Raw genomic sequence first — 18,855 nt, 5'->3', positions numbered from 1 at the left:
GTAGCCTGAAACGATCCCGAGGCATAGAAAGAAAGTGCAGCTGTTACCTTCACTGCAACAGACAGGGCAGTTGGCGTTTTGCTTCTGGGCTGCAAATCTGCTCTCAGCATATCACAGATCTCAGCGACAACTTCTCTACGGAAACGCAGCCTTTTGACACAATCAGCCTCGCTCATGTCCAGGTACGAGCACCTGGCTCGATATTGTCAATGTGGGTAAGGTCTCCTGCCCATCAACCTACGGGCTATGACGTTCCTGTTGCCGTGAGCTCTAATCAATTCTCTCCAATGCAGTGAATTGATGGCGAACCATTGCATAATACGTGGTGTTGACAATGCAGCACACATTCTGCAAATTTAAGTTTAAAAGTGTCTATGTGGCTGCCTCTCCCTGTCCCTGGCCTACGGGCCTAAGTCTCCCTTGCAGCTCGAAGGCTGCTTGATTGCTGTGTCTTTGGCTGCCGTCCAGTCACTGACAATGCCCCTATCCCGTGGCCAAATGGCCTCAGTCTCCCTCACAGCTCAAAGGCTGCTTGATTGCTGTATCTTCGGCTGCCGGCCAGCCACTGACGCCGCCCCTATCGCGTGGCTGAATGGCCTTAGTCCCCTTCGCAGCTCGAAGGCTGCTTGCTGTATCTTCTGCTGCCGTCAAGCCACCGACGCCGCCTCTATCGCGTGGCTGAATGGCCTTAATCCCCTTCGCAGCTCGAAGGCTGCTTGTTGTTTCTTCAGCTGCCGTCCAGCCACTGATGGAAGGAAGGCAGGCCTGCCTGAAGCACCGCAGCTTGAAGGCTGCTTGCTGCTGCTGTTGGGCTGCCGTCGAGACACTGACGCCACCCCTATCTCCAACAAAGTGAAACTGTTCTAACTGACTAGAACTGGAGCAAACTAAATGCCGAGAATTGCAATTTCTAAGATACTCCATTCTAAACCAGTTGCTCCAAAAAAACAGGAGCAACTCAGGCCGAAACTTGGGCCCAGAGTGGTGAATCTTTGAAATTATCTACCCCCCCGAGAGCTGTGGATGTTCAGTAGGAATATATTCAAGAGAGAGAGATCGATACATTTTTGGGTGGAGTTGATGTAGATCAGCCATGATTTTATTGAATGGTGGAGCGGACTCAAAGTGCCGAATGGCCTACTACTGCTCCTATTTCTTATGTAAAAATATATTCTGAAAATAGGGATATATTCTGAAAATACTTTAGGTTTGTTAGTGTCCCTCTACTTGGGGGGTGGGGAAGAGGGCAGAGGGAAGGAGTTTTTCTGAAGTCCAATCCACTGTTGTCTAATCCTGTGTTGATGCGATGGGTCATATGGTAAAACTTCTGATGCCACCAACTCAACATTTTCAGCTCTCTTCTGCCCACATTTCATTTGCTATACACCAACTCATCCCCTTTCTCTCACATGTACTGGATATGGCCAGACCCTGTAACCGTCCGTTGCTTGAGAAGGTGTTGGCAGGAGGTGGGCAAAGCTGTTGTGCAGACACCGATACTAGTTCAGGAGCTGGGAGAATCCGAGAGGCACAGTTGAATCCACATTTATACCTTTATTTCAGTAAACACAGTACCATGCTCATTGTGAATGGATAACAGTATCGATTTTTTCTCTTGAAAAAACATGTTACTCAATGTCATTAATAAACATACCAAAACATGTTGGATTTACCAGTCAGGTAGAAATCTCCAACCAACATTACCTGGTTCCTGAACATGAAATGGGCAGAGTTCCAAACCTGCATATGCTTAAAATAAAACCCCATTTACTGAGGCAATTTTATGTCAGTTTTTAAAATCGATTATTTAAAAAAATAATCGAGTGTTGAGTGTCACAAGCTGATAGGTCCGAGCCCAGAATAAGTCGGGGGTTCACTCATTCATATTCTCCGTGTCTAGGAAGCTCTATTTCCAAACAGTTTCTAAACTCACAAAGTTACATTGCCAAGATTTCTCTTCCATTATGACAGCACAGTAATGTATTCAATCGGGTGTGTGGTTACAGTAACAAGAGTCTGGTATAAGGGAGATCTTATGACTAACAATTATGATCATTTCAAATAGTTTAATTTAAGTTTACTTTTTTAATATAAACTGGAAAACACAAAACATAACCAGAAAAAAATATGTTGATGGCCTCAAAGAAAATAGGCAGAAAGCGAGGAAGGGGCAGATAGCAGTGTATCTATGTATCTGGACTTTGCTTTCCACAGAAAAGCAAAAGAAAGCTCCCCAATTGATCAATTGGCAGCAAATTCTACGCATGACTGGAAGGAAAGATATGCAAGAATGAGATTAAGGATAGTAGCATTTTCCGACGTATATGCATACTGCCTAAAAATATCCTTTACAACATCACATATGCTGCCATTGCAACTCTAACTGGATCGCAGCAAGGTCATATCGATTTATTTAAAGGGGCACGTCTGCATATTGTTCTTACAGAAAATAGAAAAGAATCGGACTTAGTGATGGAAAGTGTGTGAGAACCATAGCTAAAGAGGCAGAAACAATGAGAGCAGGAGGCAACTCAAGATACAAACTTAAAACAAAAAACTTTTGTCCTTAAGCCATGTTATGGCGAATCAATTAGTATTTCCAAAAATCTACAGTGTGACGTAAATGTTGAAATCACATTCACAGACAAGTGTCATTTGATTTCATTAGTCATGTGGACCAATCACAGCACAGCTTCCTATTCTCATGTATCTCAATGTTAATGAATTATATTATGAAATGTGATGAGCACAAGTCAAAAATTGAAACATAACCTCAAGCTCCCCCTTTACCTTACAGATTTTAGAATCCCAATATTTAATTCACTTTTTTTCCCCATATGTAGTCCTTTTAAAAAAGCCACGGTTAGGAAGAGCAATTATGAATACCTATTTTTTCAATTTTGTTTTTAATGGGAGATGTTCCCTAGCATTGCTCACAGTAAATCAGAGCGTGCACTGTTTAAGGACACAATGTATTTTAAATTTATTATTCCACTGCTAAAGTGCAGCTGTATGTAATTGGGTATCCTTTTAAGACTACAAGGTCGAATTGTTATGCCTAGCTGTGATCTTTTTAGAGGCTAATTACTCCTGGGCAGAGCCCGAGGTAATTTTCACCCCCATTCATTTCAGAATATGGTGAGGCTGGCAAGGCCTCATTTATTGCTCATTCCTAGTACCTAAAAGGTAGAGACATGTAGGATTTGAACTGTCTCTTATGTGCTAGTCTAGGATCAGAACCACTACATTGCTCTATCTCAATAAGAGTTTTTCTGGAGAAATAATTCCTTTGTTTCTCTTTTTAAAACTTTCTATTTTAAAAGTGTTGCCTAAATTTGCATGTTTAGCACTTGAAGGTCACAATTCAAAACTTTGTATATATAGTTTTCGGTTTTAAATTGTGAGGGATGGGGTGGGGGCTTAATTCAGAATTGTATGGTAGCTGAATTAACATACGAAATAAGACTTAAAAACACAGGATATATCAGCAATCTGAGCATTTGCACTCAGTCTTTAGAATTTCTGCAAGGCAGTTGCTTTAATGAAATACCAGTATGAGTTAATCAAATTATAAACCGAACAAAGTACAAAACCAAAATTATATTGAATTGTCATAATTCTAAGTAACCATTGATTTTCTGTGTAGAAGGGGTGAAAATTTAACAGTTCTGACTCTCCATGGGTAAAGTTGCATAGATGACATTAGCCATCTGGTATCTCACCAAAATAGCCATTATTAAGGTGTGATCCGACGGTGAGCTTCAGCAAGTTATTTCACTATGCAGAGCATCAGAACTGAGCTTAACCTGGTCCTCAGCTACTCACATGCACTTTCCAATAGGATAGCTGGTAGCGGTCTGAATTAGAAATACTGGATTAGTTTTCTCTTAACCCAATAGTAGTACCTGCAGTGCAGCCTTAGCCAAGATCAGCCAACTCAGCAGAGACCAGGATTGGAATCTAGGACCTTCCAGTAGAACTTGGTATCACCCTCAGCAAGCAGCTTAATTTATCAAGTGGATACTTCCTCATTTATTATTGATGCTGCTTTGATTTAAGTTCAGCAGTTTGTAATGTCAGTCAACCTACTCTATTGATAATAAATAGCTGATGTGAATAATCCTGTGCCAGCAATTTCCCTTTCAAAATTGCTTTATAAAAGGGCCCTTGCAATCAGCTCACAGCTTATAGGTAACTCTCATTCACTTTCATCTCTAATTGAGTGTTTTTGTAGTGACTCACAGGCTCTCCATTGCCACGCAGCACCAATCTCAACTAATAAGGCTTGCTGAGGAATGGAAGACTTCCTATTTTGTACATCCGTTACCCAGTCAGTTAAAGGAAAAGGGCAGTATGAAGGTGGATGAGGAGACCTCAGCAGCAAAATATATATTCAGAAGTCTGTTTCAGCAACCATTTACTTCAACTACCTGCTCTGTACAGACATACACCTCAGGAAAATAGCACAGGAATTCATGGTTCCCATAATAAATATTCAAAATCATTTTTTTTTGGTTGCATGTACAATCCTGTAAGCTAGTCAATAATTTTGCTTCTAATAGTGCAATGTAATTCTACGAAAGCTTGGGGTGAATGAAAATGGAAATCTTTACGTAGTTTATGAAGGATTTGCATCTCTAAAGCTAGTGTCTGTGATTGTCCTGCTAAAAGCCCGCATCATCCCGTATGTGTTAAGAAACACACCGTAACAAAAAAGAACTTAAAATCAAACTAAAAGTTTGCAGTAATTCTGCGGGACAACAGCTAGGCAGTGCATTATCCTGGGGTTTAACTCCGAATCACTATCCAGCTCAAAAGCGAGCTTCTGGAGGCAGGGCCGGGCTTGGCAGTGATGCATCCCCTCCAGCAAACAGCCTCCCAACACTCACTGTCTGGCTCCCACAAAAAATGACCCTTCGTCTGAGGTACCAAAGAGCAACTGAGTAAAATTAAAATTAAATGAATTAAAGCACCGGTTAAATCACAAAGGCATCCCTGGAACCTGCATCTGCAACAAGTTACTGAAATATAATTTTTTCTCCAGATTTAAAAGGATACTCTGAAAGTTTAATTTTGCTGTTGTTTCCAAACATTGCTCTGTATAATCATATTCAGTGGCTTTTGAGTATTATTGCTGTTCTAAGCTATTTTCAGGCTCATGGAAACATGCTGTTTCTCACTGCTCCCAATTTTCCAAAGATGTGCATGGTCCTCAGACATCTGGAGCAGCTTGGAAGAGAGGGCCGAGGAGGGAAGATCATTACTGTCTTGGTACTGCTGCATACTTATGCAATAGAGGGTTTTCTGGGGTCTTGCAACTCAGGCTGGTCCAAGTTCCCAGTGAATTCAATAGTATTACTCCAGGAAAAATGAGACACACATCCCTATAACGCACCTCAGGAAAATGGTTCTGGAAGATCTTAAATGACACAATCTCTTAGCCTGAAAATACCCTGTAAAATTGACAGTTACAGATAGGTGTGAGGGATGGTGTATAACATACTTGGAGAGTCAGGGAAAGTGCACTGAAAATGTTTTTCCCCCGTTCTCCACTTCCCTTCTTTAATAACAGAACATCCCTTTAACAGCTATACAAAAATAAAAAAGTTAAAAGACCACAGGCTTATGCAATCTTTGGACAATTTAATTTAACCCTATATGTCGACCGGGGTTTGTTCTAGTAAAAGTGTTAACCAACAAATCATACTTATTAACATACAGGTAATTTATAGACTGGGGAATCCACATGCATGTGGACAGGACACTCAGCAAGAATTATTTGAAAATGTACCGTTAACATTTGACTTATAGCAGGCTGCCTATTACAGAGGTGACTATATAATTTCACTGCAGTAAATCTGCAGTGAACCTTTGCGATTTTGCTCTCCAGTGCAAAGCATTAATTGAGCTGATTTACTACCAGCCTGGACTGCATTTAGCAGCAATACATTATCACACTGTAATTTATTGTTAGCTACACAGTGGTTCTAGATTCCAGAGATTGCAGAGAGGGAACATTCCAAACCAGGAGCTCAGCTTATAGTCTGACTATAAACACAGGAGTGATTTAAAATGCCCTCCAGGGGAAGGCTGTTGTGGGGAGCAGAGGCCGTGTGCTGCACTGCTCCTGCTTCACAAGAAAGCAAGAGCTAGCCTTTCTTTTAATAACTCCAGCTGTGGGTGTGCTCTCCTTCGCTCAGCTCCTGTGTAACAAGTAAAAGGATAGGCTTCCTTAGAAAAAGATTCCTACGACCACAACACTGCCACAAAACAGACAAGAATGTTTCAACAAATGTCCATTTATGGAGATGATCAAATTAAAAAAAAATGTAATTGGATGTTTGATAATTTAACAACTTATTTTCAGAACTCCACCTCACTTGCTCATGCCACCAATGACCATATTTTGAATGATTTCCCAGATGTGGCCATCTGTTAGTCCTTAGTCCTATACCCTTTCTCATTTATATGCACAAATGGATCAAGCTGGGCACAATAAATAGGAGTAGTTAGCTCTTTTTATTAATGACTAGTGTACAAGTTTGAGGAGTGAAATTAAATACAGCACAACAAAAAGAGTCTCTATTATAAGCACAGACAGAATTGATCCACGGGAAACGTACTGTACAGTAAGCACAGTCGGAGAAAATCATCCTAATTTGACTGGTCCTGTAAAAAACCAAAAATGTCCAAAATTAGTGTAATTCTGCAAAATTGAAGGAATAGTGATAATATTTCATTACAATTAATAAAGAAACAGTTATATCTATCTAGTGCTATTCACAAACACCAATCACAATATAGTTTATTCAGGATAAAAAAAACACACCTGATCCAAATGTTGCATTTTAATGTACAAACCACATTCCATGTATTATTGTATAGCTTGATTCGAGAATAAAACATTCAACTGTTCAATTTTTAAAAAATTGACATTTTAAAAACATGCATTGAAACACAGTTCTCAGTTTTAAAAATTAATCAATTTAATGTAAAACACGATTTTAGTTTGGACCCAATTAGTGAAAGAATTAACCAGCCTGTGTTAGAAAAACTTGTAAAATTACTACCACTTGAAATTTGCTGAAACTTACTCATAAAACCCTGGTATTTTGCTAAACACATTTTATGAAGATTCAACTACAGAAGCATGGTTTCACATGGATGCAGTAGGAAAACAACAAGTGGCCTCACTGCCCCTAGGTCTGGGGTGAGAAAAGAGAACTGATCACTATTCAGCAACCCCTTCTGCAGAGCGCATGTGTGTGACCATCAGGTAATGACGAGTAGGTCCGCTTCCAATGATCCCCATCGTTAAATACATCTTTCCTAAGGGACACAGATCTAAAAAGTATGGTTCTGTGGTAGGATGTCCTGCACCTACAGTAAGCAAGGCCCGTAAGGTGCTCCTTCCTGTAAATATTCTACAAACATGGGAGTCAAGGGAAATGGGGGATAACACATGCCCAAGAAAAGGAGATGCCATCTATCCTTCGGGCTAACTGGTCAATGATCCTGGAGCAGAAACGGAGGAGTTGGTCATTGTCCATGACACAAATATGAATTGCAATAGCCGCCACTGAAAGTTGGAGGCAAGTCAGCTAATGGAGCAAGATTCCCCAGGGCACTGGCATCCAGTGCAGAATAGACGGTACAGATAGGATTGTGAGCTGCCTTCCCCATAATCTGGAGCGGTGGCACCCCATGCTGATCAAACCCTATCCAGTAAAATTCATGACAGGAGTCAATCCTGAAATATTAGTGCCTAATTGACAATATAGAAGTTTGGCAGAGATGCAGTGAACTAGTTGGACCAGAAGGAACTGTGGAGATTGTTTGATTACACAGTATTGTCTGTCCTGTAATATTGATCAAACTCAATGAAAATTAAAATTCAGTATCTGTACTCACTTTGACAAACTTTCCATGCAGAAGATATGGAAACTGGAAATCATTCTGGCAGTTAGCATAGGCCATTCCTATACCCATTCCTGCCCCAAATGTAATAGGCCATACGCGCCCTAAACACACAAAACAACATTAGGCTAGTTGTAAATATCTAGAACATGGAGATGCTTAAATACATTTTTACAATCCATTTACTCTGAACTTCTACAACAAACTCATTTGATTTTTATGTAATACCCTCTTCTTCTAAAAGGCACAAACTCATGCTGGGGTACAGTTCCATCCATAGCCACAGACCGCCAGTGGGCAACTCACTCAAGTGACCATTCTTCACATGCGCGATTAGACAGCAAGTGTCAGTACACTATTCAACCATGGGAGGCAAGGTAGCCCAGCCTGATCCTTACATCACCCAGCATTAGCTTGCCAGCAGGGGGTCACTGGATAGTGTTCAGGAGGTATAACCCTGGCAGAATTTTGCCCCTTAGTTGCACTGACATGCCTACCACCACCGAGATTAGCAAACGCAACATAGACCAGGGATTGCAACTGGGTTGCAGGTCTGTATTGCTCAGTTACATAATAGTCAATGCATTTAACTGAGTTATTTGGGGAGCGTACGAGTTAATCATTTTCATGAACGTATCAAATCATTGTTTTGCTTTTCCTGGGCCATAATAGCAGCACATCCCATAATGTTGCTATGTGTCATTTCTTAGGACCCCATCCTCCTGTCTATATCCTCCCTGGATTTTTCTCTCTCAATTATGTCAATCATTTACTGTTCCATACATGCTCCAAAAACAGTAAATACTTACGCTTAAAAGCGATGACAGAAAATACAATTCCTAAGCCAAGGCCAACACCTGAAAATATAACAAAATAGAAGTTAAAAAATTGCATGAAATTTAACTTTCAAAAGCCATAAGCTAAAGTGAACCAGTCCTAAAAACTGCTTGAATCATTGGCATTGCAGCATTTAATATTTCTGTACACTGAACTCAAGTCATTTAAGTTGGTTTTGTAGCTTTTTTCTAATAATCTGGTATCTACCCAATCAATACTGGACTAGTCTATAGACCTCTCCTCTCACTGGCCTCAAAACTCAGGGTGGGGGAGGAGCTGGTGGTAAGTAAGTTTTGGCTTTTCATCTTGAAAGAGAATCTTCCTTAGGGGCAACTAACACAATTACAACTTGGAGTCAAGTCATGGTGTTCAACAAATTGCAGGAACTACTGCAGGGGAAAAAACATCCGCCCGCACAACTGTGAATTTCAGCTTGTCTGGCACTATTAGTCTCAACAGATTGATTGTATAAAGAAAGACAGGTCCCTAACTAAGCCAAACTAATAAATGAACACACTTCAACTCGGTGCTAATTAGCTCCACGTCAAAGACTTTAAGACCAGACCTACCCGCTCCAAAAAAAGTTTACAGTTTTTGTATTTTTATATCAAGGGCTCCCTGATGGCTTGATGAGCTTATCAGGGATGTAGCCGAGACATACAAACTAGGAGGTCTCAGATTCAATCCTTGGTCTATGCAGAGTCAGCTGATCCAGGGCAATGCTCCAGAGAAAGGGAAAGCAGAGCAGAGGGGTCAGGTTTTCCACTTCTGGTCATTATGGAGTGAGAGTCACTGGAAGTGGACAGTGACTTAGGACAGAACCAGGCCGAGCTGGGATGTCACTCGTAGACGAGTGGCCAGCTGAAACTCTCAGTCTATGCTCACACATGAATAATGTGCACTTGGATGAGGTACTGGAGAGCAACCAAACCCATGGTACTGGACCCAGCAAGCAGTCAGAGCCTTCAGGAGGAGGGCAGAAAATTTGACAAGAAAAGGGAGGGAAGAGACTGAGAGAGTAGAAATTAGTTTTCTAATCAGTTACTAGCTAAAAAGGATTTTGAAAACATAATGCACATACAACAATCTCACATCAGACTCTACCACAAGTTTATAGCATAGAATTAGTAATAATATTTCAGTTTCTTAAATTCAACATTTATTTTGTGAAACATGCTGGCCATTTTCAAGCCAGAGTTTAAAAAAAACTCAATATTTATGAATTGAGTACTAAATAGCAGAGAATTTATCACAATCTTTCAATCCTCATTGGATATAGGAGCAATGCCGGAGAACTGGAGGGTTGCTAATGTTATGTCACTATTCAAGAAAGGAGAAGAGAGATAAACCAGTAAACTACAGGCCAGTCAGTCTATCAGTAGTGAAGTTATTGGAAACCATCATCAGGGACAAAATAAACTTCCATTTGGAATGTTATGGGTTAATCAAGGAGAGCCAGTATGGATTTGTCAAAGGCAAATCGTGTCTGACATAACTTCACTGAATTCTTTGATGAGGTAACAGAAGGTTGATGAAGGTAGTGCAGCAGATGTTGTATATATGGGCTTTCGGTAGACATTCAACAAAATGCCACATAGGCTTAATAAGATGAAAGCCCATAGTATTCAGGGGAAAATAGCAGTATGGATACAAAATTGGCTGTGTCAGGAAGCAAAAGGTGGTGGTGGATGTTTCTCAGACTGGGAGGTGGTTTGCAGTGGTGTTCCCCAAGGGTCAGTTCTGGGTCCATTACTCTTTGCCAAGTTTGCATCATCTGAAAACTTTATAATGCTGCTCCCTACACCAGAGTCTAGGTTGTTTATAAAAATTGCAAAGTACAGGAAGTAGATAGTGATGATAATTATAGGCTTCAGGATGACAGACAGGATGGTGAAATGGACAGAAGCAATGCGGAGAAGTGTGAAGTGATGAACTTTGGAGTACTAATATGGAAAGCAGACATTGATGAGGAGATTCAACACCACCTCCAGTGCGCCAGCGCAGCTTTCGGCCGCCTGAGGAAAAGTATGTTTGAAGACCAGGCCCACAAATCTACCACCAAGCTCATGGTCTACAGGGATGTAATAATACCTGCCCTCCTGTACGGCTCAGAGACATGGACGATGTACAGTAGACACCTCAAGTTGCTGGAGAAATACCACCAACGATGCCTCCGCAAGATCCTACAAATCAACTGGGAGGACAGACGCACCAACATTAGTGTCCTCGACCAGGCCAACATCCCCAGCGGTTGAGGCTGGCTCATTGAATATATTCAAATCACAGAGATAGATAGATTTTTAACCAATGGGGGAATTGGGAGTTGTGGGGAGCGGGCGGTTGGGTGGGGCTGGGTTCGCGGCCGGATCGGCCGTGGTCTTGTTGGGTGGCGGTGCGGGCTCGGGGGGCTAGGTGGTCTACTCCTGTTCCTGGTTCTTGTGTTCTTATGTTCTTATTAATGTTGAGGAAGTCCAGAACCAGGGGTCACAGTCTAAGGATAAGGGGTAAGCCATTTAGGACCGAGATGAGGAGAAACTTTTTCACCCAGAGAGTGGTGAATCTGTGGAATTCTCTACCACAGAAAGTTGTTGAGGCCAATTAGACTAAATATATTCAGAAAGGAGTTAGATGTAGTCCTTACTACTAGGGGGATCAAGGGGTATGGCGAGAAAGCAGGAATGTGATACTGAAGTTGCATGTTCAGCCATGAACTCATTGAATGGCGGTGCAGGCTCGAAGGGTCGAATGGCCTACTCCTGCACCTATTTTCTACGTTTCTATGAAGCACTAACCACACTTGATCAGCTCCGCTGGGCAGGACACATTGTCTGCATGTCAGACACGAGACTCCCACAGCAAGCGCTCTACTCGGAACTCCTTCATGGCAATTGAGCCAAAAGGTGGACAGAGGAAACGTTACAAGGACACTCTCAAAGCTTCCCTGATAAAGTGCAACATCCCCACCGACACCTGGGAGTCCCTGGCCAAAGCCCGCTCTAAGTGGAGGAAGCGCATCCGGGAGGGCGCTGAGCACCGAGTCTCATCGCCAAGTGCATGCAGAAAACAAGCGCAGGCAGTGGAAAGAACATGCGGCAAACCTGTCCCACCCTCAACAACTGTCTGTCTGTCTGTCTGTCCCACCTATGGCTCTCGTATTGGACTGCTCAGCCACCCAAGGACTCATTTTAAGAGTGGAAGTAAGTCTTCCTCGATTCCGAGGGACTGCCTATGATGATGATGGAAAGACAGAATATAAATGCCTCAATCCTGAAAAGTGTAGTTGAGCAAAGAGTCCTTGGTTTCTATATACACAAATTCTTAAAAGGTGGCAGGGGAAGTTGATAATGTGGTTAAAAAAGCATATGGGTTACCTGGGTTTATAAATAGACAAAAAGAGACTATAAAAGCAAAAGAGATCATGCTCTAACTTTATAAATCACTGGTTAGGCCTCAGCTGGAGTATTGTGGACAATTCTGGGCACCACAGTTCAGGAAAGTTGTCAAGGGCTTGAAAGGGTAGAGGAGGTTTACTAAGATGTTACCAGGGATGAGGGACTTCAGTTATGAGAGGTTAGAAAAGTTAGGCCTGTTCTCTTTGGAACAGAGAAGGTCAAGAGGTGACCTAATCGAGGTTTTCAAGATGATGAGAGGTTTTGATAGATTGGATAGAGAAACATTATTCCCTCTAGCAAGTGGATCAATAACTAGAGGTCACAGATTCAAAATCATTGGCAAAAGATCGAGGGGGGGGGGGGGATTGAGGAGAGTTGAAACGCTCTACTTGAAAAGATGTTGGAAGCCGATTCCATAAATAATTTTAAAAGGGAGTTGAACAGGTACTTGAGGATGAGGAACTTAAGTGTTACGGACAAAAAAAGTGGGGAATATGGGACTAAGCACGACTGCTCTTTCAAAGAGTCAGCACAGGGCCTCCTTCTGTGCTGTAAGTTTCTCTGATTCTATGAATATTTAATTTGCTAATAAAGTTTAAGACTGTTAGCCAAGTTTATGTGCAGTAATGTTGCAGCTACAAACAAGCCAATTTGCAGCTTCCACTGGAGATTTTGGGCCATTAAATTAGTGAGAATTTGAGAACTTGTTTAACTTTTTTTGTTCCAAGCATTTTTGAACCTCAAAGCCCACTACAATTAACAATTTCCTAAAATACCGTGCACAGAAATTATACCCAACTAGTACAGGTTAACCATCAACAAGAATGTACAAAATAGGGAAACATTTCAACCTTTAACCTTCATCTCTGCTGCACACCACCTGTCTCCCAGACAGGAGATGCATTAAGGTCTTTTTCTGTTGCCCTTAACCCTAGGGCTGGGGCCCACAAGAAGGGACTTTATAAAGAGGTCAAGTCTGCATTTTGCAACACATCTTTGTATATATTCATTCTCCTCTATTGGAAACTGACTTTTACTCTAAATATTTAAACAGCATTATGAAGTTTAGAAACTTTACTAAATTAATATTTGTACAAGGGGTTGTTTAATCAGGAAAAAGGCAACCCAGGTATGCAGTCAGTGTGGCAGTTGGCTAATTTTATTTATGTAGTATTCACATTTGGATTGTGAAGCCATTTAAGTACGGGAGTGGAATCCTATAGAAGTGCACTTCAAATATTCTAAAAGGAAAGGGGATGAAAGTCTGTACTAGCTGGTTAAATATGTTTCAAGGATGGGGCTTGGTTTAATCTTTAATTCAGAGAAACACATTACAATGTGTATGCTCCTGAATAAGGTAGACTGAAAGATTCCAAAATCTCAAAACTCTGCCATCAAGGGGCCTTAGAACAGAATTCAGAGCAGTCCCATGATCTATAACTAAATTTATCAATTCTAAAGTGCTTTAATCTGATTTGCACAAGTAGATTATGCCCTTGGCAAAGTGACTGAGACTCTGATTAGATGAGTGGGCACCACACTACTATTGGTGGATCCTAAACGGCAACTCTACATTATATGCAGCACAGACACAAGGCTGGTAGACAAGGAGAAAATAACTCCAGGCTAATCAGCAAAGACAAAGATCAGAGATTTCAGAGGCTAGTCTGTAAAGCTCAATTGTTTAGAAAAAAAGTTAAATATAAAAATATTTGTGCTGTAGTCTTGAGTGGTGCTTGATCCCTTAATTTTCTGTCTCAGAGATGACAGCTGAACCAAGCTAATACATTTTGAAGTTATATGCCCAAGATAGTAACAATTTTTGATCTGTCTAATCCTCTAGCTCCAGCCCCCAAACTCTGTTCCTCAATGTTTTAGTAGTAGGAATACATGACGGCAGTCTCGGGCTTCAGGTCCTGCTTCTTGGCACCATGTGGAATTATTTGACCGGTGGGGGGGGGGGGGGGGCTTGACAGAGACAACATATGGGGGTGGGGGGCACAAAAGTGCAGTACAAATAGTTATATCCTTATAAAATTGATATGGTGACAGCCAATTTGCACAGCAAGCTCACCAGGACACAGGGGTGAGCTCCCCTGCTCCATCAAATAGTACATTACATTGCATCTGCCATGTGTCTGCCCACATCCAGTTTGGCCCTGTCCTCCTGAGGTTTTCAGCTATCCTCCTCATGGTTTATACTATATTTATGAATTGTGTGTAATTTGAAAACTTTGAAATTATGCCCTGTATACCCAAGTCCACGTGATTAATGCACATTAAAGAGCAGTGGTCCCAACACCAATCCCTGGGGAAGCCACTGCATGCTTCCCTTCAGTCTGAAAAACAACCGCTAACCGCTATTCTTTGCTTTTTTTTTAAATCCAGAGACAAAGCCCCTTTAATCCCATGGGCTTCAAATGTTGCTAACCAGTCTATTATGTGGTACCTTATCAAATGCCTTTTGAAAGTCCATATACACAACATCAACCTCACTACCCTGCATCAACCCTCTCCATTACTTAAAATCGGGAGCTACAGCGGCCTCCCACCCCATTAACTGCTCAGGACAAACACAGCATCACTGTGACCAGCAGCCCATCAATAAGTGCACCTTACCCCCAAACATCAGTAACATCCCATGCATAATGGTATAGTGGAATTAATACTTTCAATCAAGACAGTCATATTGAGACAATCTATCGCAAGTAACAGGCACCCGAAAGAGGGAAATCAGGATATGTGCACCAGAGAAGGTTTCAGGTAAACAATATCAATGCACTAAAAAGGAAGTTTGCCAGGAAGTCAGGAGATTCCAAGCCTACTGATCAAATGGGGAATATTAGGAAATTCCCTCCTTAATCACAACAGTCTTTGCAACCCCCAAATGGCTGCACTGCACCCCACCATAGACAATGCAAACATCTCTGTGATTGCTATCTGATCAGCAGCAGTCCAACAAATGATCGTGCACACAGTTAGTTCTGGGGAACCGAGATTAGTAGAGGATTGCTGTCATCTCGGAGGGAAGGCAAGTGAAATAAACCAAGATGGTCATTCAAATATCCCAGAAGCCACCTGAACAGCACTGAGACACACAAGGTTAGTAAGGAAAGAGATATGTTGCTTTGTGTGTGTCTTCCAAAGCAGTCTTTATAGAGATCTGTATTAGGTCAACTGCAGTACTTGGAGAGTAAAATTATAATTGATATTTATATGACTACTTTCTGAGCCATATTTAAAGTAACCAGTGCCAATCCCTATGTGGAAAATAGGAAATCAATTATAGAACACTGGTGATTGTAGGTTCCTGTACTGGTCTCCAATTCAGCCTGCGCATAGACAAACTAGTCTCCATAGCGGTTAATTAAATAGGTTATATTCTAAACAGTTTCTGTTCAATATAATAAATAGGAGCTTCGATTTGCAAGCAGTGAAAGGGAAATGAGCATTAAGAGCTGCAAAAAAATTTTTTTTAAATTGACTGAAGATTCACCCATTTTAGGATGCAGTTCACTTTTACCATCAGTAACATCTATCAATAGCACAGCAGGACACTCCCAACAACAACATTTTTATTTCTGGATAACTCCACTTAAGAATTATTTTAGAAGCACGACTGCTTCAGTCGATTGCAGAATTATCTTTCGGGAAGCGCGGAAATTCAGTCGCACAATCTGGTTCATCCTTCACCAGAGTATTATCAAATATATGAGCAAGGTCACAGAGAGTGGTCTCGGTAACAGCTTTCATATTTACAGGTCTACCAGGTTCCGGCTTTTACATACTCAAATTCCATTATATGGTAACACATTGCCTAAAATACTGTCCACACGAGCAAGATATAATTAATTACACCACGGCCCTACAGATGGTTTTACTGTGATCTTGCTTCCAAGTCAAGCTTCAACTCCCTAGCAGTCACACAATAAAGGTTAAATTGGCAATAAAATACAAATGATTGGGTTTTGTTTTGGTTTAGAATGTTGGCAGCATTTTGTGCAATGTTTCTCTAAGAAAATACCTACATGAAAAGCCATACAAATAATTTAACGACTGGACACTTTGAGCTCAACAAATTTCCCCGGAAATCTGTAGTGACATGCTCTTTGGAAACAAGATACAAATTTTCAACAGTGCCCAAATCAGTGCTTTTCTGTAGAGTGCAGAGTGCTGGAAGGGTCTGAAAGAACTTGAGAACATCCAAAGGGTCAAAATCTAATGTTGAAGACGAGCAGCAATGAGTGGTTGAAGAAGAGACTCCAATCATAACTTTATGGTCATGTACCTAGCTAACCAAGGCTTGGTTGAGCAATCCCAGGAAAGAAGGTGGCATGCCAGATCGTGAGACGAATGACGTATGAAAAATAATCAGAATCTCAGTGCAAATGAAACGTCAAGAACACCGCAGGGTTGAAATGGATGGTGTCAACTTAACGCTGTCCCACAGATCATCTGAAGCTGAGGAAGGCTAAGCAAAGTTGAAGTATATTTCATTAAAGCCACTTCACTTAAATTTTAGGGAAATAACCTAAACTATTTCAAATACCATAAGAACTAAATTAGAAGGGGCACTTCCAAGACAAATTACTTTGAACAGAAACTAACAAACTCCCTTAATAGTTCACATTCTGTACTTCAATTCATGACTTATGAATCAAAAGCACACACCTCAAATGACTGACCAAAATACCTCTAGGACAGCTACATTCAATTCTTTTGTCTCGTTAAGTTGCATTTCTGTGAAATTCTATAACCGAGTAGCACATGAAACACATGTACATCAACAGACTTAAGCAAGCATTGTCTATTTTGTTCTGTGGGCCCACACCCAGTAGAAATTGGATATAGACTGCCAAAACTAATCCCCCAACCCCGGCTTCCTAAGCAAATCCTAGTTGTTGGGTGGGGTGGGGGGACGAGAAAGAGAGAGAGAAATGTACACATATGCACACAGAGGCAGGCACCACAGACACACAGAGGCATGTTAGGGAGAGGATGAGTGATCAGGAGAGATCAAATAGACAGTGCTCACAACAGACAGCTGAACAACATCTTCTTGCATTTATGTAGTGTCTTTAATGTAGTAAAACGTCACATTCAATGTTCCCAGGGGTTCCACGCAGCTAGTGAGTCGGCTTTTAAATTAAAAATTGTCAAAAGGATGGCGACTGGGAATGGGTGGGAGACGACTGAGGGGGAAGGAGGGGTCAGAGACAGAAAAGGAACGATGGTGAGGAATAAGGACCAGGAAAAGTGGGAGGGGTAGGAGTGGAGAAGGGGAAGAGAGAGCATGAGCGAACGTGCATAAAAAGGAGTTAAGATGTTTACAATACATTCTTTTATTCACTAGTTTAACAGCCATTAACCCAGGAGTTTGATGTAAACGCATTAACCAGCACGTTAGATGGTGCATGAAGAAATTTAAACCATTAGTTCTGAGGGTTGATGAGAGTACTTACCCCATTAAATCTGCCATTCCCCTATGACATGGTTTTAAAATAAAAATATATAGTATAGTGGATTTGGACCTCAATTTCATCAGACTCAGCTGGACTAACATTCCAAGCTAAGCTCTGCCAAGTATAGCAACAGAACAGTGCATTAGATACAGCTACCAGGTCAACAAGGAAACTGGGTCAGTAATAAAGTGACCTGCAACATATTTGAGATAAGCACTCTATTCCTCCCCCCCTCACTCCATTTACGCTGACTTTGATGCAGTTTTATTTACTTAATTTTTTTTCTTACCAAACATCGGCCTTCATGTAGGTATGGCAGAGTCACAATATCCAACCTAGTTTCTTTTTAAATTGACATTTGACATGCATTTCCTTTACTGAGCTGCAATCAATGCCGATTTAATTAAAATTGACCACCAGCATGCCTGGTGTACTGGAGCTATCAGTCTGCCAATGGACTCTCACCTTCATACTTGATTGGCACCCCATCCACCACCTTAAACATTCACTCCCTCCACCACCGGCGCACTGTGGCTGCAGTGTGTACCATCTACAAGATGAACTGCAGCAACTTACCATGGCTTCTTTGACAGCACCTCCCAAACCTGCGACATCTACCACCTAGAAGGACAAGGACTGCAGGCGCATGGGAGCATCATCACCTCCAAGTACTCCAAATGGCATACTATCCTGACTTGGAAATATATCGCCGTTCCTTCATTGCCACTAGGTCAAAACCCTCCCTAACAGCACTATGGGAGTACCTTCGCCGCATGGACTGCAGCGGTTCAAGAAGGCAGCTCACCATCACCTTCGAGGGCAATTAGGGATGGGCAATAAATGCTGGCCTTGCCAGCAACGCTCACATCCCAGGAATGAATAAAAATAAAAAAGGTACAGAATACAAACTGAGAATGATCACCATCATGCTACCTCAATATCGTGAATGGTGTACAGCTCAAACGATTCAACGCATCTTGTAGAATATTTCTGAAGCCCATATCTAGTGACCCGGCTTTCACTGAAACTTCTGACCCATTTCACTGCACAAAGTTGCCAGATGGTTCTTAGGATTTAAATTGTTTTTATAATTTGATACTGATTGATGGAAACAAGTATCACATTAAATTAAATAGTACACGAGCAATTAGCCTGCCCAATAGCCTTAAATGTAAAAGTGGTTTCAAAATGGAACAGAAGGTCTTATTGTGCTCCAAAACATTAATATGCTGTTGAGTGCTCCCACA

The 18,855-nt window shown here is 41.4% G+C and overlaps 1 protein-coding gene across 1 annotated transcript in view; it reads right to left on the bottom strand.

The window, feature by feature from the left end:
* Positions 1-6,500: 6,500 nt before the first annotated feature.
* micos10 (mitochondrial contact site and cristae organizing system subunit 10) overlaps positions 6,501-18,855 on the bottom strand; it is a 28,832-nt gene continuing 16,477 nt past the window's right edge. The window contains exons 2-4 of the mRNA XM_070860947.1: positions 8,727-8,774; positions 7,912-8,021; positions 6,501-6,669 (exon numbers count right to left, since the gene is read on the bottom strand). Of these exons, the coding sequence (XP_070717048.1) occupies positions 6,655-6,669; positions 7,912-8,021; positions 8,727-8,774 (173 nt within the window). The 3' untranslated portion in view covers positions 6,501-6,654. The remainder of the gene's footprint in view (positions 6,670-7,911; positions 8,022-8,726; positions 8,775-18,855) is intronic.

This window comes from Pristiophorus japonicus, chromosome 18 (genome assembly GCF_044704955.1).
Source record: "Pristiophorus japonicus isolate sPriJap1 chromosome 18, sPriJap1.hap1, whole genome shotgun sequence".
NCBI classification, from domain to species: Eukaryota; Metazoa; Chordata; class Chondrichthyes; family Pristiophoridae; genus Pristiophorus; species Pristiophorus japonicus.
This window is presented reverse-complemented; position numbering and strand designations above follow the sequence as displayed.